This window comes from Rhododendron vialii, chromosome 6a (genome assembly GCF_030253575.1).
Source record: "Rhododendron vialii isolate Sample 1 chromosome 6a, ASM3025357v1".
NCBI lineage: Eukaryota > Viridiplantae > Streptophyta > Magnoliopsida > Ericales > Ericaceae > Rhododendron > Rhododendron vialii.
The window spans coordinates 43,677,690-43,705,656 of record NC_080562.1 but is presented as its reverse complement, the minus strand read 5'-3'; the positions used below and the strand labels follow the sequence as shown (position 1 = coordinate 43,705,656).

At 35.1% G+C, this 27,967-nt stretch overlaps 3 protein-coding genes across 4 annotated transcripts in view; 1 reads left to right on the top strand and 2 right to left on the bottom strand.

Moving 5' to 3' along the window:
- Positions 1 to 27,967, bottom strand: part of LOC131329460 (uncharacterized) — a 52,101-nt gene that overhangs the window by 4,976 nt on the left and 19,158 nt on the right. The gene's annotated exons all lie outside the window — the stretch shown is intronic.
- On the bottom strand, positions 1,438 to 9,088 carry LOC131329457 (metal tolerance protein 9-like). The gene is made up of 6 exons (XM_058362564.1): positions 8,621 to 9,088; positions 5,059 to 5,171; positions 4,302 to 4,547; positions 3,354 to 3,434; positions 2,316 to 2,546; positions 1,438 to 1,951 (listed from the first exon to the last, which is right to left on the bottom strand). The coding sequence occupies exons 1-6, from the start codon at positions 8,850 to 8,852 to the stop codon at positions 1,607 to 1,609; spliced, it is 1,248 nt and encodes a 415-aa protein (XP_058218547.1). The 5' UTR covers positions 8,853 to 9,088; the 3' UTR covers positions 1,438 to 1,606.
- LOC131329462 (uncharacterized) lies at positions 20,029 to 27,203 on the top strand. 2 transcript variants are annotated; one of them, XM_058362581.1, is made up of 11 exons: positions 20,029 to 20,264; positions 20,653 to 20,714; positions 22,047 to 22,183; positions 23,073 to 23,131; positions 23,304 to 23,327; positions 23,864 to 23,946; positions 24,050 to 24,114; positions 24,352 to 24,401; positions 25,598 to 25,699; positions 26,287 to 26,346; positions 26,867 to 27,203. In XM_058362581.1, the coding sequence occupies exons 1-11, from the start codon at positions 20,262 to 20,264 to the stop codon at positions 26,990 to 26,992; spliced, it is 771 nt and encodes a 256-aa protein (XP_058218564.1). In that variant the 5' UTR covers positions 20,029 to 20,261; the 3' UTR covers positions 26,993 to 27,203. The 2 variants fall into 2 exon arrangements, with proteins under 2 accessions (XP_058218564.1, XP_058218565.1); XM_058362582.1 differs by lacking the exon at positions 26,287 to 26,346 and having other exon boundaries at positions 20,086 to 20,264.

Below are 27,967 nucleotides of genomic sequence, written 5' to 3'. Positions count from 1 at the left end.
CATAATTTCATAAAAGACAAAATACTTCTCATTCTCATCTAACCAATTGTACTGTTTATTTGATATTTATAATATGTCTAGAATGATTTTGTTTGTAAAAAAAAACTCCTCAGAGTTTCTTTCCCACCGTGGTTCTGAGGTTTCTTTCCCGCCACGTCTCACAATCCAACCCGCTGTTTTCACATTCTTTCCCACCATTTTTTCACAATTATAAGGGTGGTTATGCCAATTCAATACACCTCAATTCAGGGTCCCGTTCTGATAATAGGGAAAACATGTTGGGCAAGAAAATAACCAAGTACTAACAGTACTATACCAAGAACTAACAGTTGCGAATCGTTTGCCAACCAAATTAGTTTTGGAATGATATAATACGAGGAGAGATATGGTAAAAGTGAGGATATATAGATAGGGGAAATATGATATACTCCACCAGATGATTTGGTTATGTAATTTTAAGAGATATGTATATGCTTAATTTGTTTTGGAGTGGATATGCATAGGTGGATATAAAATTTAAAAAGAACGATGGCATTTTCATAATTAAGAAAACGAATATTAAGGTCCACCTAGCCTTTTAATTAGGGCGGCCCGCGGATCGGTTTTGTGCGGATTGGTCCGGTTCCCAATTTGATCCGCTCTTTGCGGATTGTCGTTTTCTCTATCCGCCAACCGTCCGTGATGTTCTACGGATGGTTCGGCTTGGATGCGGTTTTCAGCGGATTTGAGTATGCAATTTATTATTTTATATAAACCTAAAAATTGAAAATTAAAGCCCCAAAACTTCAAGTTCAATAAAGTCCGCCACAAATTCAAACAAGTCTACACCAACATTACATAGAATTAAGTTATATTCATCCACCCTAAAGTCTAAAGATAAACTATTACATTATCCAATTAAGTAACATTCGTCCATAAAAAAATTAAAAGTCCAAAATGACATCATAATAGAGAAGGTTATTAACATTTTCAACATAAAAACATTATAGAAAACATGTTTATTACTTTATTATCTGTGAAATTTTGTTCAATTTGTTCAACATCATTCATAATCTTTCATAGAGACATAGGAACATTGCGGATTGGGCGGAACCGATCTGGATCCGTCAGAATTAGTATTTTTAAATCTATATCCGTCCGTAGCATGTCTAGATTTGGTATGGTTTACTTTTTATATCCGCCTAATATAAGAAAATATTATATTCATGATCTATATCTGCATGATAAATACCTGATGTAAGTACTTCAAAAATATTGTCTAGGTGATAGCATATCTGCCTCTTATATCCCATAGGCAAACGGGTCGTTAATGCCCCCATCACCACGTAGGGAAACCGAAAGAAAACCAGGAGACAATTGTTGATCCAAGGACGGACGGTCATCCCTATTGATCCAACATCACTCAGTTTAAGTGAAAACTACGATTAGAATTAGAAATATCCAAAGTGAAAATTTGATTAGCTTTAGAAGGGAGTCCAAGCCAAAGAAACAGAGTCGAACAGAATTAGTCGAACAGAATTTAGATGTAATTGAAGGGGCCCTTCAGCTCTATAACATAAGAGAGCCTTCTTCATCCGTCCTACCACCACCAGCAGCATCGTTATCATCACACGTTGCTCTGGTGTTCCGGTCTATGAGAGAACTCAAAATCTATGTGCACAAAAGCTCGCTCGACTTCAGAGAGTTGCTCGAGCTTTTCTTGCAGTGTTTCGCCTATGTTATGCGCTTGGCTTAAAAGCATGTCCTCTGGCAAGACTATGTCAACCTCCACAAAGTAATGTGAACCAAAAGTGTATGCTCTGACCGTATCAATGTGCTTGATCTTTTCATGGTGGTTCCATATAAGATACGTCAGTTTCGCAAGGAAATCTGGTGGAGCTGTTCTTCCAATTAGTGAATGCACATTTTCAAGAACTGTCCGTGCCCACGTGCCAATCGTATACAAGGCTATCTGCGTTGCAAGTTGACAAACAGCCGTTAATCAAAGGACAAGCGTTTAACTCGAAATCTTAGTAAGAAACCTGTATCACCAGCAAGAAGAGACCAATTTAATGCAAAGGTAACAGGTGTATTAATGTGCTTAATGAGAGAAGAGAATGCCAGAGTTAGTCGAGTATGGAACTCTCACAACTAGTGTGATGGAGCCGAGCTATCATCAATGGATGCAAGTATGGTGAAAATACATATGGAAACAAGAGTAAAGAGAAAATAGAAAGGCTTGTAGACAAGCTAGACCAAGTTGATAATAAGAAGATATGAAGTATGGCTTCAGATTTACCAAAAAATAAAAGTACGGCTTAAGATGTGAAGCTCACCAGTATGGCCCCAGTAGGATCAATCCACCAGTAGTATTGAATTGCTAGGACAGCTGTTGCTAATCCAACTGAGTTAGTGACAACATCAAACAAATGATCTTGAGCATAGGCTCTAACTATTCCATTTTTGAAGCTTCTGCAATAGAGCATGAGCACAAACTTCACCACCGTGACAGAAACCATAATCCCAATCATCCACATTTCCTTCTCATGGTTCACCTCAGGGCCATTCTGCAACGATGGACCAAAAAAAACAGAAATAAAAAAAAGAATTTGACTAACTTTGCCGGCATATGGTATGGCATGATGAAACCAATACTCTGTGCTAGTAATTGCTGTCTCACACAAGAATTGCTCATGTGAAAGTCATACCTACGTGGAAAAGCAGATAACATGAAATTGGGAAAAGCAGTTACCTTTCTTACCAACAAATAATTAAGCAATCTGCTTCAAGTTCAACCAGTTCGCAAAATTCGTAAAAGTTGACTAGTATATTTGTTGTTTATCCTAAGATCAGTAAAAACTCACATGGCATGAGGTAATGGTTGTATAATTGCCTAATAGTTTCCCCAAGATGTAGAAATACCCATGTTGTGTTGCATAAACTATGGCACTGCGCATAGAGTCATAAGGTACAGAACACACCAAGTGCACATGTCATAATTTGGCTTCATAAACTCACCAAAAGAAAGCTTTTGCTCAGTTCGTTCTGTTAGGCTTGGATATTTTGCAGGTGTTGCATGTGTCAGTTGTGCTGTGTTGGATTTTTAGTTTGGTGTTTAACAACTCAAATTAAAAATGATAAGTGTTTGCTTCCGCGCTACCCGCACTAGCAAAGATTTATGTCCTTTGAAACCTTGTCTTTACTCAACAAAGTTCGGTAAGCCATAATTCAACCTTATTAACTAAACAGCAAGAATATTAAAAAAAGAATATCCGGCAACCACGAAAGAAAAAAAGAAGATCAAACTCCCACAAAAAGAAAAAAAATAAGAAGATCAAACTCCCGCAAAGGAAAAAAGAGATCATCTCACATACCTTTGCAATGAGTTGCCGAGCAGACTCTAGCAATATTTGCAATCCAAGAGTTGCCATTACAGACGCAAAGACAATTATACCCTGCAAATAGAAGCCTATTGAGTATAGATTTTGTAAAGCGTTAAAAAGATGATGTTGCAAACATGCAAGAATTCTTACAAGGTTTGATCTATGCAGACTTAGTTTTAACTTGTATGTGAAAAAGATTAATCTGCAGTTGGCATGGGTCTATAGGACTTCACAGTCTTCTCTCATCTGCAATGTTCCATGACTGACCCAAGTATGCACAACATGAAATCATTGAAATATCAGACCAAGCGTGGGACTTTTCTAATATAATAATAATAGAATCTCTCGCCTCATTAATAAAACTCTGCCAACTGGTTCACCTCAACATAACATCAGTCCACTACCCTTTACCAGTCATACCTGGGTTCTATAGTTATTCAAGTACGCAAAATAAGGCATTCTATGCAAGGTTTCATCAGAATACATACTTTGATTTGTTCGATGCTCTGATATTTTCTGCCAATGAATCATATAGACAAGACAAATAAGTACCTTTCACTAGCAAACACTGCAATGGTTTGTGGTATCAAATACTCCTCATTGCAAAAGCAGGAAGAAAAAAACATGTCTGAGAATATTGCCATTTTTTGAAATTGGAACATTTAGTATTATCGCAAAACTCCTAAATCTTAAACCCCATTCTAATCCCGAAACTACTTTTTCTTCTGTATGGTAACAGGAACAGAGTGCTCAATCAACCATAGCAGAAGCAACAATCCCTATATTCTCCATAGTCCATACTGAATCTTAGAAAATCAAAACTGTAGCGCACCAAGGAGAAGTAAACAAAAGGATATATACCGATGTGCTTAAAGCATGGAAAGTGTATCACAAAATCAGACACTGATGAATTCTTTGTAAAAACATTTGAGCACTTACTACTGGTTGCATCCTCTTCTTTCCAATTGGATAGTGATACTGGTTTGGGGTTTTCATGGCATGAGAAGTGAACCACAGAATAAACCCAGATAAGAGGTCCAAGAAAGAATCGAGGGTTGAAGCAATAACTGCCAATGATCTGCTCTCATAGGAAGCATATACTTTTGCCATGAAAAGCACCAAATTAGCAGTGTTTGACACATGTATTGCCACTCTCTCACTCCTGGCAAGATGCTTCTTTTCATCCTGAAAAAGAAGTTAATAAATCAACAACTCTCTAAGAAAACACGAAGTTCATAGTTTGTTTTGTATTTTTAGGAAGTCATGTCATGCGTACCAAAGAGTTCTAGAGTCTTTCAACACTGAGATCAAACATGATACTAACCAACAAGAACATGAGCCAGATGTTAGTATTACAAGAGAACCACATTCATAGAAATTATCCCTACCTATTTCACGGAAGGACTTAAAACATGTAGGAATTTTTTTTAAAAAAAAAACTATCAAGTCAACTGATAAATCAGAAAGAGCTAACTTCAACATCGAGCTGTACCGACAGCGAAGCCGCCATAGTTGTAGGCATTAACATATTTTAAACACAGGTTATTCTATCTCATCAAATCCAGACTTTTATGTCAGTCATGTCTAACAGTCATAAACACTTTAAAACATGAGGAACACTGGGGAAAGAAATCATATATTTTAGATCTTTGAAAGAACAGAAGAATATTGAGAAACTTAATATGCAATAACGAACCTCTGTTAGACTTCCAGGCAAACAACTTGATTCGTTCATTGTTTCCATCTCGGTGAAACCTTCAAGTAGCCTTTCTTGCTTTTCATAATATTCAGCAATCTTGCCTTGTTTCCCTGAAGAACAAATAATGAAAGGTCTTTCCCAAAAATCATAAGAATATGGAGAAATCCTCTGATGAAGTGCCGGGTTTATAATTAAAGAGATTGTTCAGATGGACCACCTACAAGTCTTTTGGTGTATAGTGGAGATAGGTAAATGGTAAGAGATATAGAATACATTATGGTCAAAAAACTCAAGGGTTGCCAGAAGATGGACTGGGCAACACAAAATAACAATGGTGTAGCCAGAAATTTAGCTCCGTGGCGGCACCATTAATTAACATGGTCTTACAATTTCTCTTTCATATTAAACAACAGCAGTATAAAAGAAATGAACTTAGAACGTAAAATTTGCTACACTATACATATGGATAACGGGTCTTTATGAACAACAAATGCGTAAAAGAAAACTCTTTTGGAAACTTGGCAAAGATACTAGGGGATGTAAGTGTTATAAGAAGGAAAATGTGTATACTTTTTGGATACAAATTGTCATGGCCTTTATAATTTGGAGGTAAAATTGATATTAACACACTGTCTCCGCCACTGCGAAATGACAATTGTTCTAATACCAAGAGAAAACAACTTTCTTACGTTTTTAAAATTCCTGGATGTTGGCAATTGTTGCCAGTGACAACACTTTACGAATAGTGTTTTCGAATTGATTATAATTGAAACAGAAAATGTTCCCAACGACCGGTATATACTATTTGATAAAGAATCACCCAAGGAAGAAACGCTCGATTTGAGAGAAACCAACACGAGAATAAAAGTTAAATTGAGAAAGAATATACAGAATTTTGTGAGACACCATTAAAGGCAAAGCAATAAGATGTTAAAAGGAATAATAAAATCGACAACTATTATCTAGCTATAGCAGCATTAGTTTATTGTACTCTAGAAGGACTATCCACGTATGTTGATGAGATGCAAAGGAGTTATAGAGTACAATATAATATACTACTATAAAAGAGACCAACTTTCCTAGACAAGGCTTTAATCTACCATAATTCATGGCTAAGTAAACCCAAACTATTGCTTTGAAGCACAGATTCAGCAAAAACAAGTGTTAAAACCAAGTTTAATATTTTTTTCTATTACTGCCAGCAAAGTTCTTAAGCTCTTGGTGTAATAGTATGCCCAAAACAAAACCGATAGAAATTATAAAAAATTGGTCTAGGGTCCACTATAGAGAACTTGTAATCCAGTTAGTCCACTTCTAATGTGTGTAACCCCACTAGTCCACTAATATAGTTTAGTAAGGCCTTAAGTTCCCTTCTTTTAAAAAAGAAACTAAATCAAGACAAAAATGTCCTCCTATATAAGCTGTCAGAGAAATCCTTGACCAAAAACAAATATGTAGCACAGCCACCTCTCTCTCTCTCTCTCTCTCTCTCTCTCTCTCTCTCATCCATCGGAAATTAGTCATTAGTGAACTCAACAATCGGTACGATCTACATTCATAGATTTACTCTAGATTTGGAGTTGTTCACTCGTGGGCCGTGGCTTGTTGTGGGCTTGTGCTTGCTCATATTGATGTGTAAACATTTTGGGTTCACTTTTTTCTTTTTGTTGACAAGAGGGTTCGTTCCAACCACTGCACATCACTTGGAAAAGTTACTCCATTGTTGCAACAGTTTCATTATTATGATCGAAAAGGGATAATTTTTTAGTTGTTTCACTTGGAAAAGTTACTCCATTGGAATTAGAAAGGCTTTCGGACCCATTCGCTAGCTGTTTATTCTTTTGTGTCATTTGTTTACGTTTGGGCTTCATTGTCTCAGGTGATTCGACTGGTTTTTCATTTCATGGTTATATGTTTCAGATCTATCTTCGTTTTTTCGTTTTTTATAACATACAGAGAACAAATTGTGACATATAAGATTATATGTGCATTTTTGTTAATGTATTACCAAACATAAGACAAGAACGCAGATTGTGACATATAAGTTTATATGTGCACTTTTTCGACATGCAGAGAACATATTTGGCATGATACAAAGTTCATATATACACATATAGTATTATATGTGCTTGAGTTGGCAAAAATATACGTTACAGATATCAATAGATAACCTTATATGTGTCAAATCTATCTTCGTTTTTTTATAACGTTTTTGATAACGTACAGAGGACAGATTGGGACATATAAGATTACATATGCATTTTTGTTAATGCAGTACCAAACATAAGACAAGAACGGAGATTGAAACGGATAACCTTATATGTTAAGGTGCGGCGGGTTCAAGAAGGGAGGGCTCAAAACATGTAAAAAAAAAAAAAAAAAAAAGAGAAATTTTTGTCACACATATAAAGTTATATGTTAAGGGATAGCGAGTTCAAGAAGGGAAGAGCTTAAAACAGGAATAAAAAAAGAAAATAGAAATTTTTGTCACACATATTGTTATATGTTGGTGTGGTGGTGGTGGGGAAAAAAAAAAAAAAGAGAAATTTTTGTCACATATATAACGTTATATTTCCGTGGTGGTGGTGGGTGTGGTGGTGGTGGTTACGTGATTGTAACAAGATCGAAAAAAATACATTTTTTGTGTTAGCCAAACAAGACTATTGTTTCTTTTACATAGGGTAGTTTTGTCATTAGAATTATTAGTGGATTAGAGAGGTTAAAGACTTTAGAAGTGGACCAGTGGGATTAGAAATATGCTATAGTGAACCTCTACAAAATTCTCCCTAGAAATTAAGCATGAAAAAGAAAAGCTTAATAAATTATGCAAAACCCAAAAAATTTAGTATATCTTAATTTTTAATCCCAAAAAATTTCACTTATTAATTGGCTCAAGCAAAGGAATCTTTCCATCCTTCCATCATTTGGCGAGGACTAATCAAGAAGTCCCATTCAAGAAACTTGTACAAAACACGGAAAATGACATATTGATCTTCTTTATTTTTATTTTTTTGTACGTAGTGTTTTTATTAAGCAATCCTTATATCCTGCACGTAACACACACACACTCTCTCTCTCTCTGGCATCGACAAATTAAGTTTAAAGAGTCCTACCCCACCTTTAAATATGATGGATTATTCTACCCTAACCCAAACTTGGGTAATCCTTAAATCTTCCCCGTTTATCACTTGAACCCAAATCTCATAGTATCTCTTAGCATAAGAGTGGTAGCCAGGATGATCGCCTATAAAAAAAAGGTCAACATCAAAGAAGGAAAACCAAACCCCGTTAGTTCTTTCCCTGTCTGTGACGCCTAAAATAGTGCTATTGAGCCAGTGTACAGAGCCAGGGAATTGACAACTGATCGGCCTAATTTAATCAAATCAAACTCCAAGATCAAGCACGAAAAATCAGAGAAAACCAATTTCTAACAACAAAAACTTTGTGAAAAACTCCCTGGAGACATAAAGAGAAGAAGAAAAAGATGAAAGGAATATATGAAGATATATAGAAGCATGATATATATTGGAGTGGTGGGGAAGGAGGGAGGAAGTGTTACATGAAGGGCGAATACGGCGGCGGATGAAATTAAAACAAGAGTTGTGATTGGAGTGACGGCGTTCCGGCAAAGCGAACTCTTTGACGCTGAGTCTCCATGAAGCCTGATCGCTGTCACCGACGACGAGCGGCGGAGAGAGGAGCTCCCTCCTGCTGCTCTCATCAATTCTACTGTTGATCGTCACATTCCCAGGACTAGTAGTAGAAGAAACATTACGACCAGCTTCCTCCATGAATGTGTTCTTGTGAATACCTATATCCTTTCTGCGGCCGGCAGACAGGCAGGCGTCCCAGTAAAGTAAGTTGAGAGAGAGAGAGATCTGGGGGGGGTGGGTGCACTGGGTGGGGTTTGTTGAGAAAGAGGAGCACCCAGAGACTCTATAGGTAGGAGTAAAAAACAAGTGTTTTCAAAACCTATCTTTCCCAAATTATACGGGGACGGGGAAGTTTCCTCCTCCTTTCATACACACAGTGACACGCACACCCAAGCTTTATGATTATCGTCGCGTTCGATTTTATGAGATTAAATTCTTTACACTACCGGTGTAAACATTTGTTTCTTTCAAATCAATTGTATTGTCCTACGTCGCCGTGTTTTATTTATTAAGACCTCTATTTTAACACGTGTCGTGATGCAATTAATTTAAAAAAAATAAATATTTACACCGACTGTCTAAAGAATTTATTCTCTTGATTATCGGCCCCATGCAGTGAACTACAAACGGAAACAAAAAATGTTAGATGCCACACGTGTTCACAAATTGTTAATGCCACGCGTGGGGCGGGGTCTCGTACATTCACAATGCTGGGTTTGGACCGAGCTCCTGTCCAGTTTCGACCATTTAGGGCATCTTCAGTGCAACAATCTCCATTCCTTTATTTTGGAGGTTCAAATTATCTATTTTTATTTTATTTATATATTATAAAACAGAACGATTTTTTTAAAAAATGTATAAGTATATAAACAAAGTAGTATTTATAGCCGTTTAATCGTACTTTTTGATAAGATTATAGCCGTCGGATTGAATAAAAATTTCCTATTATATACACCTACACTAATGTTAAAAAAAGAAGTTACATGTTTTCCTGATAGGAAAATATACACCCCTTCCTTTTTCAATTAATTTATCTAAAGTTGATTTTCTTACATTCAATTTAATATTTGCTTTTAATTTAATTCCTTTTAGGTTGAAATTTCTATAGCAAAAAAGGAAACAATCATTTTTGGAATCATACGCGAAAAGGAAACAACTCTTTTTATAAGAATACTAGTGATGCCCGTGCAAGGCCGGCCCTGGGCTAAAGCCCGAGGTGTTGGCGCTTTAGGCCTCCGAAATTCCAGAAAAAACGAGGGCCTCATTTTTCAAAAAAAAATAAAAATAAAATATGTTATATTTATGTAAATGTTCTATGTTTTAACACAATGTCAATTATAGCACAAGTGGTCTGTGTGAGGTAAGTGAAATTGGGATGGGAGATTCCTGGTTCAACTCCTAGGGTGGTTTTTTTTTTAACAAAGTTTTTTTTCCCCTTGTTTTTTTCGTTTGGATCTAGGAATAAATAATATACAGCTCTTACACATTTTGCATTTTTATGGTTAAAGTTAATAATATGATTAGTTAAAAAAATGCAGTGTATGAGTGGTATTTCGTTATGTTTGATTTTTTTTCTAATGGTATAAAATGTTATAAATTTTATTTTAGTTAAATTACGAAACTAAAATACCATGTTCAATATTTTTACCTTATATTAACCACCTATATTGATTTTTTTTATATAGAAAACCTAAGGCCCCAATTTTAAAAGTCGTTTTAAGCCTCCAAATTCTCATGGCCGGCCCTATGCCCATGCCCAAAGGTACGATGCAACGCATTTTAAGCGCAGTTTAAATGAAGTATCAAATCCCACTTTTATTTTAAAAAAATGGATACAATGGTTGTTTTTAACTCGAACTCCCATTAGATGAGTTTTGTATATTTGTATATCTCACCCCATGTGAAAGAGGATTTTCCCTTGCTCCCAACAAATCTACTTATTGAAATTTCAAATTCATAGAATAGTCTAACACAACATCTCTATATTATAAAAACGGGGTAATTCCATTAATTGCATCCAGGCATAGCAAATAAGAACTTTAGCAAGATATTTCAACCAACAAAATTGTAGTCACGTGTTCTAAGAGATAGGGAATTAGAGAATTCGGACACAAACCTCATGGACAACGTCGCCACAGAGAGGGAATGAGTGAGGGAGTTAGAGAAATCGAGAATAAACCTCACGGATAACGCCGCCGCTAAATGTGTGCACTCCGCCGGAGGTAAATCAATGTAGAGAGAGGTCGTGAAACTTGCCTACTTCTAATGTAGAAAGCATTTGGGGAAAAAATGGTAATGATATAACCTTTTCATAAGAGTTATCAACCCTTGTTTAATTGAACAATAAACGCCTACAGTGAAACAACGAAAAAACTTTTCCACCATCAGTAGAGCGCCTTTGAAGCTAAAAAGAAAAAGAAACAAAACTCAAAATTAGAACAAACAATGAGATAAATAAAAAGAGATCGAACATGAGATTCGACGAATAAGTCGAAGATGCTATAGATAGCACTGTAGTTATTCATTTGAAGTGGTGGTCTGCGGATCCAGTGTGGAATAGCCAACATTGGTAAACACTGACAAGTAAATGCGAGAGGAATGCTTTGAGTAAATACTTTGGTCAATTTGAAATAAATTATTACATACTCTATAGGGAAATGATATTGGCACTCTAAAAATTGATGCAGACATTCCAAAATCAGTGTAACTCCAAAACCACTTTCCTTTGTTTTTTGGAGTGTCTGCATCAATTTTTGGAGTGCCAATATCATTTCCCACTCTATAATATAGATGCCCAAATAATGGAATCAATTAATTATGGCATTTCTTTGGCCAATAAAATTTAATCTTAAATTTATTTAGGAAGTCTAAATTGAAATTTCCTTATTATATGTACTCTATAATGTAGATGCCCAAATTATAGAATCAATTATTGCATTTTTTTGGCCAATAAAATTTGAACTTAAACTTATTTAGGAAGTCATATAGGATATAAAATTAATATTGAATTAGGTTTAGGAAAAGGAAACAAAATTAAATCAAAATCAATTGAAAAATAAAGGGGGATATGTTTAGTTTCTCCCATATGAGGAAAATGTGTAAAACTTAAAAGAAAATCCTTTTTAATGCTAGCAAAACGTTTACATTATTGTAGGTTTATAGATTAAAAAACATTCATTCGATCCGACGACTATAAAGTTAACATGAAGCACGATCAAACGGTTGTAGAGGCTGCTCTGTTTGTGTGCATAGATATTTTGGTTGAAAACCGCTCTATTTTATAATATATATACACAATTCTTCTATGTGTTTCTTCGGAGGGAAAAAAATGAACTATTTTGAGATTTTTTTTTTATAATATTGATGAGTAAAGGAGGATGCTATGTTGAGGTTTTTTTGGCCTTTGCATTAAAGAGGTTGGAGGGATATTCAAGAATAATTTTTTGATCTTTGATTCAAAGCTGTACCTACAAGCACGGACATACGCTAGTACTTTTATATTCATAAAAAAATAATTTAAAAGGATTTCACTATTTCTATTAACTCCAACCCTCACATCTTTATTTTCACCTCTAAAATTTTTCCTCTAATTACCTTCGTAAGGCCATCCACAGTAGTATAACCAAAAGACAATTGTTGTTAAAGTTAACAATATTTATGCAAAAAATGGCTCACAATGGTATAATCAAACTTAGCAACATTCTTAGAAATAATCAAATTTTGAGCTTTGGATAACCAAAACTAGCAACTTTTTTCAATAATCAAAATTTGTGAACCCCACACTACATAAGTTAACTAGTTCCAAAATTTATATACACGCGTATTTCAACTACTATTTTATTTTTCTCTTCTTCACTTGCTTTATATCTTCTTCACTTCAACCACAAACTGTTTCTCTTTCTTTTCCTCCAAAAGTGAAGCTCATATTTCTCGATCATCTATAATTTAACTCATCGTTGCTGGATTAAGGTATTTTACTCTTCTTTTACGTTTTTGTTTTAGGCTGCATTCTTATGAATTTAACCTAAACTTAACTTAAATCTGAAAATTATTTTTATTTGAATTTTTTCGCATTTTTTAGTTTTGCGCCAAACTTTTATAGGTTATTAATTCGTCTCAACGAGAGGAATCGGGAAAAGTGTTTTTTTTTTTTTTTACTTTTGCCCAAGTATTTTAATAAATAATCACTTTTTAGCAAAAAAAATTGATTTTTTCGACTAAAAAGTGGTTATTCATTTTTTTGTTCCTCCCCCTATGGTTGAGTAAACAAAGAACCTTGCAAAAAAAAAAAAAAAGAGGAAGAACCTTGCATTTTTTTTCAAATTTAAGAACACATCTGATTTTTTGAGTGGTGGACTTGTGATATAGGCTATAGGAATAGAAAGAAAAAAAAATCGGTGTTGTTTTGATAGTTAACACTAGAAAGAACACTATATATTCGATATATTTTTGCCAAAAAAAAAAACGTAATGGAGGGAAGTGAATGGCGGAAAACAAAAGGAGAGAGAGAGATTGTGTGAAATTGTAGTGGACCCCTTATTTTGGTTATGGACTAGAAGTGACCATTGTGAACCTCAACATTATTAAGCTTAACAATCTCTTAAGTGAATAATCAAAAGCTGATGTGTCAACTTTTGGTTATCCATTTTTGATTATACCATTGTGGATGGCCTAAGTAGATGTCTACTAAAAACAATTCCCTCTAAACACCACCCCTCCAAAAATTTCACGCCATTTTTTTCACTCCACATCTCTCTTGCTTCCTTTTGGTTTGTGACTGCACATGATACTGTATTTTCCTCTTGCTCAGTGCTCACGCCATAGTGCTCTAACCTTCACGCCATTGTTCACGTCAATTGCACATGATATTTACCCACCCCCATGGCCCCATCCCCTGATTATGACGAAGAAGTGGCAGAATGGGATGAGGAAGATGACTTATTGCTCCATTTTATTGCTGGTAGATGAATAAACCAAACTCAGCCTCTTCAACCCAATATATTCCATTTTTGCCTCCATTCCTCCTTAAATTTTGGATCCTCCAAATATGGAGTATCAAAACCAATCCTTCAAAATGGAGGCTGGAGGCAAATATAGAGGATGTATTGGATTGATTAATTCTTCCAAAATGGAGGAATGGAGAAAGATTTGGAGATATAGAGTATGCATTGGAGAGAGATTAATTAGGAGACAATAGGACTTTTACTGGTTCACAATAATGGTTGAAAATCGTTCACGTTTTAGAATTCGTCAAGAAGATTGATCATGTCAAAAATAATGTTGATCAGATATCGGCATGTATGATATTTTGGAATGAGTTAGCTTGAAAAAAAAGTGTGCAACACTGTATTACAACCCATTTTGACACAATTAATATATGAAGCTTAATGCATTGCAAATCATATCATACGATATCCGGGAGTATTATTTTTGACACGGTACATGTTCTCGGCAAGTTCTAAAAAATGAGCAGTTCCAGTCATTATTGTAGATATTCTGAACCAAGGAACAATCCACACATGGCTGAAACTGGATGGTATGAAAATTGGATAGCAGCTCAGTCCACTGGGTTTGGGATGTTTATAAACAGTTTCCGATAAGGAAGAAAGCTTCCGCCTTGGCTTCCCAAAACAATGTTAAAAATGAAAGTTTTTTTTGGAGTAAAACATTTTGTAGGATTTTGATTAAAAGCAGATTTATAAAATTAAATTCTTTGAAAAAGAGCCCATTATCAAAAGAAACCTATGTAGAAACCAATTAAAGTGGTAAATTATTTAAAATCGATGGAGGGTTGTTACCCAAATGTATACTCTACAGCTCTACTTATAGAGTAATCTTGACTACTATTTTCGTAACAGTTGTTTATGAGGAAGAAGAAAAAAAAGGCTTCCAAAGTTGAAGCTGATCAAATCTTATATTTGCTCAACCATGTCAACCACACAAAGCTTTGCCGTAATTTTAGTTAGACCCTTCGCTAGCTAGTAGACGGTGCACATGAATTGACCCGGACACATTAAAGTTAGTATTTTCTAAATAATTAAAGAGTGGGAAAAAGTACACTAGAAAGCTCCTAGGAGGAGCAGCCGGGAGAAAAGGTATAGAAGATTGAGTTAGAAGAGTCAGAGGAATAATGCCGAATTTTTAATCCTTCCCAATCTTATCTCAAACACCATCTCATATGCCGACTAATTAGGTGAATCCTCATCTTGATTGTATGCCGACGTGTAGTGGTTCAATAATACGAAAAATGCGGCTCCCACCACATATGATATTGCAAAGTTCAAGATGAGTAACCCTAGAAATAAGTTTAATTGATTGATGGGTTTGTTTTTTACATAATTTATAGTGAATTTTCTTGTTTGCGGCATGGCTAGTCTATCTTTGACCAGACATAAAAATAGTTAAAAGACTCATAAATTGATCCGAATACCATAACCATCGGAAATAAAAACGAGAGTAGAAAATGAAGTGTACTACAGTGCAAGTGGAAGTGCAAAAGTAATATATTCTTATGTTGAAAAGTTGGCATTTGCTTTTGGAAAGAAAGGGATTTGAAAGCGTCACGCAACTTCGCTAGCATCTCTTTCTTCGGGTGTGTAAAACGTTATATTTTTAGGGAAAATGTTATGATAAAGGAAATGGATGATAAAAGGTAACATTTTTAAGAAAAATGTCATGAATTCTATTGATGAAAAGTTACGAATTCTTCGTATAAAAGTTACGACGCAAACTAAAATGTTGTGAATGATCAGTTTTGCAGGTAATTTTTTATGAAATGGCATAATATGAATTACACAATAGATGTATATGGTACACATCTTTGTATGTATGTCAAGGGCATATGTAATATGTTACAAGAATAGACATGGGAAAATACGAATTATGCATAAAATTCCACTTTGTGTCGTACTATATGTTAATCCCAAGGTCGATGAGCAAAAAAGAAAATATGTCGATCCTAAGGAATCCACAACGCGGGGGACAAACGTACGTGTCTTTAGCACTTCCATTCCCTCGCCAACACGGGGACATATAGAAGCCTCCTCAAAAGACCATGACCCCTCTCTCTCTCTCTCTCTCTCTCTCTCTGGGTCTCCTATCCTATCCTAAAACAACTACAGCATGTAAAGTAGGAAGGAAATAGCCATAAAATAAAACAAAAAAAATGGCAATTCTCTGTGGATTGACAATTCCATCAGGTTAACTTGTTAAGAGTATCTGCATCAGTCTAAGCAAATTTTGAACCAAATTTAATCCCAAAAGCTACTTTTCTACTTTAGCAAGTCACTTTTTTAAAAACACATTAAATCAGACTTTCTATTCTAATTTTATTGTATTAAACTATTCTTTATTTTCTACTTCAACTTTTCCATTCAAATATTTTTTGCCCGTTGTCCTAGCATTTCTACCCATTGTCCCATGTGTATAAGTAGTATAATAATAAACTAATGAGTAGATGATGAATAGTGGATAGTCAAAAGAAAAGAGACACTGTTCCATTTTTATTTTTCCACGAGCTTGAAGAGAGTCTGATGCAGACCCTATTTTGTGCTTTACCCTAGCTACTTTAGCCAAAAGAGGAGTTTGCCTCTTCTGGTGTGGATGCTCTAATAGAGTAAAATTCTTTCTTTTCTGGAGTGGCTTTTTTCCATTTTAGTAAATTTTTCCATGTGTTACTCAGAAGTCAGATGAATCTAGCTAGCTACTTCAAGACCAAAGATATGGGATTTTCTATTTGGAATATTTGAGTATTCTTGGATTCTGTGATCGATCAATATTCGGTGTTACTAGTTTTTTCAATCCCACAAGTACCTCGATCTTACCTTGTCATTCTTTCACTATGCGTGTACTATGTTTTTTTTTTTGAACCGCTGTGTGTGTACTATGTTGGTTCTTAATATCTCATAGTTAAGTCGGACGTGAGTAGTTGATAGTCATATGCTTTGAAGTACTAATACTTAAATTTGTTACCATTCAATAATTTGTAATTCAATCCTAGTACAAAACAACTAAGTTTCACTAACCACATAGAAACTTCAATTGAAATGTCAACAACTGATTAATATGATATCTCGTCCTCAAAATAAATTTAATTCCTTCGGAATGGAATTATGTGGTTTGATTATGCTCATACCGTGACATGTGTAATCAAAGGCTGATTTTATTTTTAAGTATGAAATAAGAAATTAAGTTTTTAATACAATAGGCTACTACGCTTTTGCTTATCTATATTTTAGCTTCGGAAAAACTTAAGTTTTGATGGTAATGCGATAAGGCAAAATAAATTATATGAAGGGTAGTCCTATGGTACACACTCCTTATCAGGGGTGTACCATACGCACCATGATTTTAAATCATTGGATTTAAAAGTGAATAATCCGGACCACCCATTTATTAAATCAATTAATAAAATGAAAAAATGACTTAGCAGGTAATAGGTTATTCACTCTTTCTTGACTCTCTCTCTCTCTCTCTCTCTCTCTCTCTCTCCCTCATTTGTAAAATACTGCAAATTATATAACATAACCATAATTATTATGATAACACAAAAAATTGACATTTTCTTACCACAATGTGTCGTACCAAAAGAACATTTAGAATTGTGCATTCAATATACTTGATATAAAACCAATTTCTCTGTTTGTAACTGAATGTACGGTTGACTTGCAACTGCGACACAATAATGACGATCAAAACCATTGATTTCGTTATATTTGTTGATTAAATAATCCACATAATTTTTTTGGCTCAATAGGGTTTAGAAAGCCCTTTCATCATCACCCGAATTCAATAGTAAAAGGATTTTTTTTTGTCTAATTAAGGGTCTAATAATAAGCGGTCAACTTCATTATTGTATCTGGATACATTAAATTTTTTCGATTACGCAGTTGTCAATATCTAATTTTTGTGATAATGCTGAATATCGTATGACTTGATATTCTAACAGTTATGATCAATCATTCTAAAAATATACTCGCTGACGACGTTTAGTTATGGTATGGTATTTTGCCGATTATAACTATCGTTAACTGAATATTCTGATTGAATTTTTTTATACGACACATTGTGAATATGAAAACGTTAATTTATGGTGTAGTCATAACAAATTTGATTATATTGCTGAATTTATGGTTTGGTATTTTGTTGATTATAACTATCGTTAACTGAACATTCCGATTGAATTTTTTTCATACGACACGTTGTGGGTGTATGAAAACGTCAATTTATGATATTGTCATAACAAATTTGGTTATATTTATATTATTGAATTTGTGGTATGATATTTTGCTAATTATAACTATCGTTAATTGAACATTTTGATTGAATTTTTTTATACGAAACGTTGTGGGTATGAAAATGTCAATTTATGGTGTTATCATAATAAACTTGGTTATATTACTGAATTTGTGGTTTGGTATTTTGCTAATTATAATTATCATTAACTGAACATTCTGATTGAATATAACACGTTGTGGATATGAAAACGTCAATTTATGGCGTAGTCATAACAAATTTGATTATATTACTAAATTTGTGGTATTTTGGTCTTGTTACGGAATATTTTAATCAATTTCCTTTGCTATAACAGTTGTGGGCATGAAAATGTCAAATTATGATATTGTCATAACAATTATGGTTTGTTATATAATTTGTAGTATTTAAATATGTTTTCTTTGATATGCCACGTTGTGGTAAGAAAATGACAATTTTAGGTGTTGTCATAATAAATTTGGTTATTTTACTGAATTTGTGGTATTTTACACATGTATTTTGTTTGGGTATAACAATTGTTGATTCTAGTACGACATATTTTGATTTTGTTACGGAATATCATACGTGTCAAAGAATTTTTGGTACAACTCATTGTGGTAAGATAATGTCAATTTATGGTATTGTCATAAAATTTGTGGGTAGCATTATCTAATTTGTGATATTGTACACATATATTTGGTTAGGGTACAAGTAATATAGTTTCTGGTACGAATAATTATGGTTACATAATAACAATATTTTTTAACTATGGGTAACCTGCTAATGACCTGTTCAACAAGTAAATTTTAAAGTAAAAGTCGTAACTAGTATAAAAAATATGCATTAGAAAATCAAAAATCGTCATAATGAAAATCACAAACTGTCATAATTTAATTATACGGTATACCCTGTGTATCATAGCTTTGCCCTTATATGAATTCTTCTTTCTTAGAGAGTTCATGACTTCTCTTATTGTAATGACTTGACCCAACAGAAACATGAAATTTCTTTCAACATGAACACTTGACCTTATAAGGTATACCGAAAAAGATGTCATGTAACCTTTGGTGAGTGTTAATAAACCCAGTGAGGCTTTAGCTCCGATCAATGTAGGACTAAGCACTCCCTACCACTCTTCCAAATATGGGATACTTACATATCATCATTTTGAGTGTTTTAGAACCCATAAACAGTTGAATAATATAGGCTTTGTTTGGTAAAGTTGTCAGTTTTATATTTTTCGTTTATGAAAAACAAGTAATGAGTTTTTATTTATTTATTAAAAATTAAAAACAAAAAATATGTTTGGTGACCATAATAGTTTTTGTTTATTTATTTTTTGGGATGCCGAAGTGTTCTAAAAAACCAAACTTTTTTTGTCTTCATTTATCCTGCATTTTTAACAGTTACAGATTAATTATATTTAACTTTGTATTCATAATAACAATAGGAGTGAAAGACGTTGCTAAAAACACGGAAATAATGGGAGGTTGTTGCTGTTGCGAGATTCTGGAGTTATATGCTTATAATCTAGATTTTTTGTCACTATCTCTGTTTGAGATAGTATTTGGTTGTATGCGTTTTTGTATGAATGAAATCTCCTACCATTTTGAAGAAAAAAATTTGTTCATAGACTTTTTTCACATATATTCTTGTGTGGGGCCTACTTTAGAACTCATAAAATTTTTTGAGCCATTCATGAAATGTAAAATATTTTTTCAAGGGTCTCATAAAAAAAATCAGTTCAATTTCGATATCCATAGGTGCTCGATTCAATCATTTAATTTTTTATTATCCTGAAATCCAAATAAAAAGTTAGATGATTAAATCAAGTCCCTATAAGTATCAAATTGATCTGATATTTTAGAAAGCTCGATTCAATCATCTAATTTTTTATTATCCTGAAATCCAAATGAAAAGTTATATGATTAAATCAAACACATATAAGTATCAAATTGAGCTGTTTTTAAAGAAAGGCCCTTGAAAAAATATTTTACATTTAATGAATGGCTCAAATCAGGTCATTAATATGTGAAAAAACGTGTGCATTTTTGCTGTGTGTGTAGCATTGGCAAACGGCTACTAAAAACACGCCCAAAAGCACTCTCGACACCGTCAACGTCTTCGTGAATGATGGTGGCGCGGGTAGCGAGAAAATACTCCTAAGTAGTGTACAAAACCACCGGTCAGTGGTTAGAAAGAGACAGAGAGAGACTGCGAAACCCTAGTTTCTCCCTCTGCACAACTCCTCTCGTTTAAACTGGAATTGTAAAAGATTCCACAATCAAATTCAACATGGTCGGTAATCATCTACGCATTTCAGCTACCAATCATTATCTTTCTGGTTTACTTGTATTTCGTGTTCTTTAATTCGTCAAACCCAAATTCTTGGTCCGGCTCTTTGTTCTGGATTCTTGATTTGTCCTACGTTTTCGTTTTGTATTTCTTCACCCAATTTAAGTTCGTAGATTATCGAGTTATTTTCATTCTTGGCCTTAATTCATGTTTGGTTTCATCATTTCAATTATAAACCAGTCTTTTCTCGTACTAATTTGATCTTATTCTGGGCTTCAGTTGATACCTCTGAGTTTGGTCATAGTAATTTACTTCATTAAAACCTTTTGATCTTTCATTTCCCTTTAATCCTAATTTTTTCTATTTACTGTGGGGTTTATTTAAATAATAGAACAAGCTGGGTCGAGGGCACCGTGACAAAGTTCAGCAGTTCGTGACAATCACTGGATCCAGGTAAAAGCGTACAGTGTAATAGGAATTTAGTCCCGATGTTTCTATCTGATTATCTTAAGAATCATAAGCTTAGTTGCATTTTCTACTTTTTGACTTCCAGAGTAAGAGCTTTAGATACTTTATTGTATGTCGTATGTCCTTAAGAGGAAAGCCGATGGGTGTTTTTTTTTTTTTAATGTATAATGTATGCAAACAAATGGAAGATGGAAAATGCCCCTAAGAACCATCATATGGCACAGATTATATTTGTGCCCTGTAGTTATTTCGAAGGCACTTGGCCTCTTTATTTACACGAAGATCAGTGATTGTTTTTGTGACACTAACCTCATACAAGTACAAGAATCTGAGATATCCTTGTTTCCCATATCTTATTTTGTGTTTTAATCCCATTTGTCATCACCATTTGACCTTTTGAGCTGCTTAACTTTTTTTCTTGGTATGCTTAACCATTGGTAGTGTATGATGACAACCGATTTTCAGAAGAACTGCTAGTTGCTAACTGTTCTGTGCAAGAATTTAGTTAATGGAGATTTGTGGGGCAATTGTCCATTTTGGGGCTATTTTTCCGGGTTTCGGAAAATCAACCATATAAAAAGGGTAGATTGTTGATATGGTATTCTGGGTCTATGGGATTATTCACATCTTTTGTAGATTTGAAGTTCCATACAAATCTGGAGCGCCCAGTAGTTATCGGTGAGCACTGCCTTCATGACATAAAAGCCTTCACATAAGTTATTGGAAGAGTATTAGTGCTTGAGTTTTACAGTAGGCCAACGTATTCAAGGTATTATGGAAGTGGTGGTTTCCTGAGTTTTAAGTGGCCATAAGTTAATTGACATCGATCATTTAGGTCTTCTGATGTCTTTCCAATGATATCATCCACAATTACCTAATCATCTACATTACTTCTTGGAGATCTAGATGTATTTTCGTGCATGTACCCTTGTACTTGCATGATATGGACAAATTGTTTTTGCTTCTAGTCCTGGAGATCTAAATTTATTTTCATGCATGTCTTGTGTATCAAGTCAGAAGTGTTTTAAAAAGCGTGTGCCTCGCGCGCCATGGCGCTGAGGCGAGGCGCAAGGTTTGCGCTTCGAGGGGTTGGGCTAGGTGCAGATCACTTAGGCGCAAGGCGCTGAGGTGAGCCCCTTTTTTATTTTCCAGAAGATTTAGGCTCATTTATTATGACTTGATAAACAATTATACATGGCTCATTTAATTGACCATCTGTCCATAATGTTCTTGTTTGAGAGTAATTTTGTTGGATTATCCATCGGTCTGTGGATTTCCCAATTTGATTTGTTTAAATTTATGTTGTTGCAAATGCAGTGAAAAAGCTGCCCTTCAGGCTTTGAAAGCCAGCAATTGGCATCTTGAAGGAGCTTTTGATGTCTTCTACAGTCAAACACAGGTTAAACCTTATGCTGATACTAGACGCGTGGAAGAACTTTACAACAGATACAAAGGTAAGCGGGGCAATTCCATTGTAATCTTCTGCACGCTTGCTTGTAGTAAACCGTTCATGTTTTCTATCTACACTAACACGACTATCTTGGGTTTCAAACTAGTTCCTCGATTCTCCTTTATTCTCTGGTAATGATTCTGAACATAGAATGGCTAATTGTGTGAACTCTTCACTCGGTTTTTCTTGTTCCCTGTCTAACTTTTGGTGTATGCGGAGTTCTTTGAGTCTTTTAGATGATGGTAGTTTTGTAATAAGTGGAGCCAATATCTGCTTTGAGGCAGCCGTGGCTTGTGTGCCCTGTTGTTTTTATAGACATCACTTGAGGAGGATAAGTTTGTTGATTGGAGGGTTACATTCCGTGTTGGCTTAACTTACAGTCCTCATTTACATGGTTTCTGTCGTTAGCTTGTATCATCAGTTCATCACCTTTTTCTCTTTTGAATCTCATTGTGAGCAATTCAATTTGTTGTTCATGTCTCAGGATGCCTGTTTTTAGAGCACCTCAGTGCATTTGCATGCGTGTTAGACTGTTAGGGCAATAAGATGAGGCTTGCTTTCTTGTGGATTGACGAGCATATAACTCGTTAGCTATGGCTGATTGTCAATTATCATGTAGCACCTTTTGCTTGGAATTGTGACCTTCACCCATAAATAAGTGAAATGCCTTTGTAATTAAGTAGGCCTTTTGAGGAGTTGGTTGCCATTTCGTGTAGGTGAACATTCTCTTCATTTGTCTTGTGAGTAGCTATGGACCTACGCAAATTAAATGCAATTCTGAAGTTTTAATTTGCAATGGCTAAAGCACCTTTAAGATGTTATAAGCCTTAACTTTTGGCATACAGGTGCTTCTTAGTGAGTTATAACTTGATAAGAACACTATTGTTTTGCAGATCCGTACGTTGATATGATTTTGGTTGATGGTATCACACTCCTTTGCAATGATCTTCAGGTAGTTCTACACTTCTTTTCTTTTTTTTTTCCGCTGGGTAACGCGGATTAGTTCTATATGCTGCCAATTTAACTACCATCATAGTAATTGATTGATTGAACTACTAAAAATTATTGTCATTGGGAGGTTGATCCCCAATTAATTGATGTGTGAGTCTTTTTTTTCTTGGCAGGTTGATCCCCAAGATATTGTTATGGTACGTTTATATACTCTGAACTTGCTAGAAGCAGTGTTTGTAGAAAGAATACAAAAGGAACATGACCTGAAAATTTTGTTTATGAGAAGTATATATGTTTGAATATGTTGTATTGATCTACTTATCAAAAAGAAAAGAAAAGAAAAGAAAAGAAAAGAATATGTTGTATTGATCTGCGACATATTGTTAAGTTTTAGGAATTTGCAGAAGATTGTTTTAGAGCGACAAATTAACAAGTTTCCTTCTCTTTCACTTTACTAGATCTTAACTTCTATAACTTCTGTTTGAGTGCCACATTCTCTAGTCAATGAATGTGATCAAACAGGTTATGACTGTATTATGCTGGCGAGAAAATAATTTTCAAAAGCTCTCAAGCACTTTGTCCACAAAATTGTTTTCTTTTTTATGAAATTGGACTTATGTTTACATCATATTCCAGGATTCTGTTAATTTCTCTTCATTGAGATATTAGTTATGTAGTAAATGCACTAGAAACACAGTTTTGTAGCTGACTTGGACCTTTTGCCTTACTGTAGTTAGTTCTTTCTTGGCACATGAAGGCTGCCACCATGTGTGAATTTTCAAAGGAGGAGTTTATTGGCGGTTTACAAGCTCTGGGGTAGCTTTTTGTTTTGTTCCCTGTTTGCTTTTTTAAATTCCAGTAGTAACCTATTGGGAGCATTATGATGTCATCTTGACGGAATTGACGTTGTTACAACCAGGATAGATTCGCTGGAGAAACTCCGTGACAGGATACAACTTATGCGTTCTGAGCTGAAAGATGAGCGTATGTATATCTGATTTTGGTTTCGCTTTATTAATAGCTACACTCAAGTAGGCACAAATTTTGCATCATGATGCTTCTTGTTTTAATACATCATGTTGCTTATGACAAAGTTTCTATCCTGATGAGAAACTTGAACCCTTGACGAGGATTCGAGGAGCTTGATTTTATCTACTTCAGCATAACGAATACAATTTCCAGTGTTTTGTAAGATACTGATCTTGGTCTATGTTTGTCCAGAAAAGTTCCGTGAGATCTATGGCTTTGCTTTTGGTTGGGCAAAAGAGAAGGTATGAGTACTAAGCATAAAAACATGGATTTGTGTTGTACCATTTGGTTCTCTCGAGTCAGCTATCCTTTTGTTGGTTTGTATGTCCCAATTTCTCACAAAGTCGATGTCACTATAATATTTGATGTGGCTGTGTATCATTTAGAATGAAGAATTCACTGAGGTTCCATGTATATATGCCCTTTGGTTGACGTCTCCATTTCTGTTCCTCATATTGTCTCGGTGGATAGCTGATGACTGGAAATGAATCTAACTTGAATGTACATACTCATGTGTTCTAGTACTATTAAAAGACTTAAGCTGTCAGTTCTCAGACATGACTTACTGTACCTAACCTAGAGCAAGGTCTAGATAGGCTTAAATGTACAAGACGCAGATTTATATAGCATAGAATCCAGACTAAAATGATGTTAACTTTGTGGATCCTACTGGGTAGCTTCATAGTTGATCAGGTTATGGGTTTTAGCTTTTTAGTCCTTGGGGCGAAAGGCATTTAATTTTGTTTGTAAGGAAGCAGATGGCCCCCCGACAGTATTTCAGTCCAGTCATTGTCTTGTTGTCTAGCCTATTACAAGTGGTTTCAGTTTTGTTCTTAGAAAGGTCCAGTTTGTAAGTGTCCACTAACACCTGCTTCAGAGTTTGTCAATTTAAACTCCTTGCAGAAAAAAATTGCTCAATCTGTCGTATTGTCCTCCAGTTCCGAAGGATGTTAAATAGTTGATTTGTTTGGTGCAAATAATTTTGAAAAACTCTGCGCGGAATTGTTTCAATTTTGACTCCGATTAGAGGCGCGGCGATTATGAATGGACTAGCAAATGGAACCAAAAGGATTTTTTCAATCTAGAAGCTATGTTACATGTACTATGGTGTGGAATCGGGTATGGCATGTTTTTAATTTTTTGTAAATTTAGCTTTATCAGATCATACAGTGGACTTTTGACCTCAAGCATCAGCGCATGGATTGGTGGCCATGCGTCCCCACAACCTCGACAGATTAGATCTTCATGGCCACAACCACAAATAATTATTACTGTTTCCAAATGAAAACCATAAGCTTCTTTGGTACCTTCCCTGAATAGAGACGGGAAGTTGGTAATTTGTATTGCGATGGCAAGTAGACAATTTATGTTTTAAACTTTGAGAAATGCTCAGTATTTCCAGACAAGATGCAGATGTTGATTTTCTTTCTTATCTCAGGGTCAGAAGTCTTTGGCATTGGATACTGCAATAGGGATGTGGCAGTTGCTTTTTGAAGCAAAGCATTGGCCATTGGTTGATCACTGGTGCCAGTTCTTGCAGGTACCCAATGGACCATGCCTTGCCAATTTTCTAATTCTGCATGGGACCCAGCGAAAGAGTGTAACTTGCAATGTATAAATTGATTCTTATGTTCCCAACTATTGCCTATTGTGTTAATCATGTCTGTTGTGTAGGCAGTTGGAGTGGGAAAAGGTTTCAGTTCTCCTATCAAAGTTCCCCGCATCTAGTTTCTATTCCTAGATAATGCATCAAAGTACATGCCCCTGGCTTGCATGCAACAGCGTAAAATGTCCAGCATAAGCTTATAATGCCTCCTCTCTTTTTTCCCTTTCCAAAATGAATATTTGAAATTGCAAATTATAAACCTTGGTGGAGTTAAAATATCTTTTGGAATGCACGAGGCTTTAGATGTCAGTCAATTTTCACATGGTTACTTGTTCGTTTCTTGGATGCTTGTGATTGTGTCCCGATTTGATTATTTGTTTTATCATGTTTCTGAATGTGTGCATGTTGAAGTGCTGCGGTTTGGTTAAATTACTGCTTGAGCTTCCTATCATCGGCCTTCATTTATCTTGTTTCATATTTCATTCTAACATATATGTCGAATTTTCTGGAACTCAATTCAGGCCCGGCATAATAAAGCAATCTCTAGGGACACCTGGTCTCAGCTACTGGAATTTGCTAGGGTGAGATATGAAACAAAACTCATCCCTAAAGTGATCTACAGTTGCAAATGCATTTCACAGTTTGGTTGCTTCTCTAGTATCTTTTATCTTCTCACATCTTCCTCCAGATTGATTAACTAATTCCCCTCCCTGGGCCACCAAGCTGCCACACTCCTACATAAGTAGCCTTCTGCATCTAATGGGTGTGCCTGCATCACTTATCTCATTTTTTCATGACCCAAATCTAAAGGTTTAGAAACTCACTTTAATAATTTTCTTTTGGACCAAATAACTTTATTATTTCCCTGCAGCAGGATGGGGCATGTTTGTGATTTGGATTCCCTAACAATTTCCTTTGTGGTCAAAATTGAATATGGATGATTTCAAAGAAATGCGATGTAGTTTTGTGAATTTCTTATTACAGTTTAACATTTTGAAAGTGTTTCTAAAAGGAATCAAACTAAAAGCATCACCATGATATTCTCTCCAAGTAGATTATGCTATCAAAATGACCTCTCTGGTGTCCAATGTTCTTTTTCAGATGGTGGACCCAATGCTATCAAACTATGATGCAGAAGGTGCTTGGCCTTATCTTATTGATGAATTTGTTGAATACTTGAATGAGAATGACATCATCAAGAAAGGTCATTTGAACGATTGGAGCTAGACGTGCTGAGGATTGCTGGAGAAGTTGTATGCTATGTAGTGTATTCCAGTTGTTCTATCTTGTCATTGTATCATTTTTACATGTGAGATATGGAATAGGAAAGAGAGACCCACCTTTGTATTTGGATTTTACTTCTCCTCCTACTGGCTGTTGGTATTCTTACTCTTTCATCCGCTTCAGCATTCTTACTAAAAGTTTACTTTTGTCAAAAGTGTTTCTACTTTCTTGTGCTCAATTGGTATATCAACCAATAGGGAAATACTTGAGAATAGAGAATTTTCTGAGAGAGTTAAATGGAGGACGGTATATATGAAGATGATAATTCAACTAGTTATAGGCGTTTGAGGCTTTGAAGAAAGCCTGAAAAAAAATGGCGTTGAGCATCCTGATGAGGAAATAAAGCCTGAAAAAAAATGGCGTTGAGCATCCTGATGAGGAAATTAGTGGATGTTGACAAAGAAGATCCAGAACACGTCGTTATATTTGTAGCAAAAATGGAGAAGGTGATGGATGGCTTTTCTTTCGACCTTATTGAGCTAAATTCCTGGCCAAACTAAATTTTGTTTCACAGGTAACAGGAGGGGCTCCTTACTGTGGAAGTTCTCTACCTCAGAGATGTAAAGTGTTCTTTCCTGTCGGATTTTAGTTTTGTTGTTTTTGGAAAATCAAATATTCAAAAGAGGGTGCCGCTATGACTATTTCTGTTGCTTGGCAATTATACCGTTCTTCTCTAAAGCAGACCTCTCTCTCTCTCTCTCTCTCTCTCTCTCTCTCTCTCTCTCTCTCTCTCTCCGGATAGATCTTAGTCTAACCATGTAATCATCTCCTTCTCTGTGGTCTTTGCTTCCCCCATCCTGTTTGCTTCATCAGAGTCCCCCACCATTACCTCGCTAGCCGGCTTCAAGTTAATTTTGCTTCTGGATCCCCAAATCGTGGTGAAATGGTCAAAAGTGGCCTGCACTCTAGATGACCAAT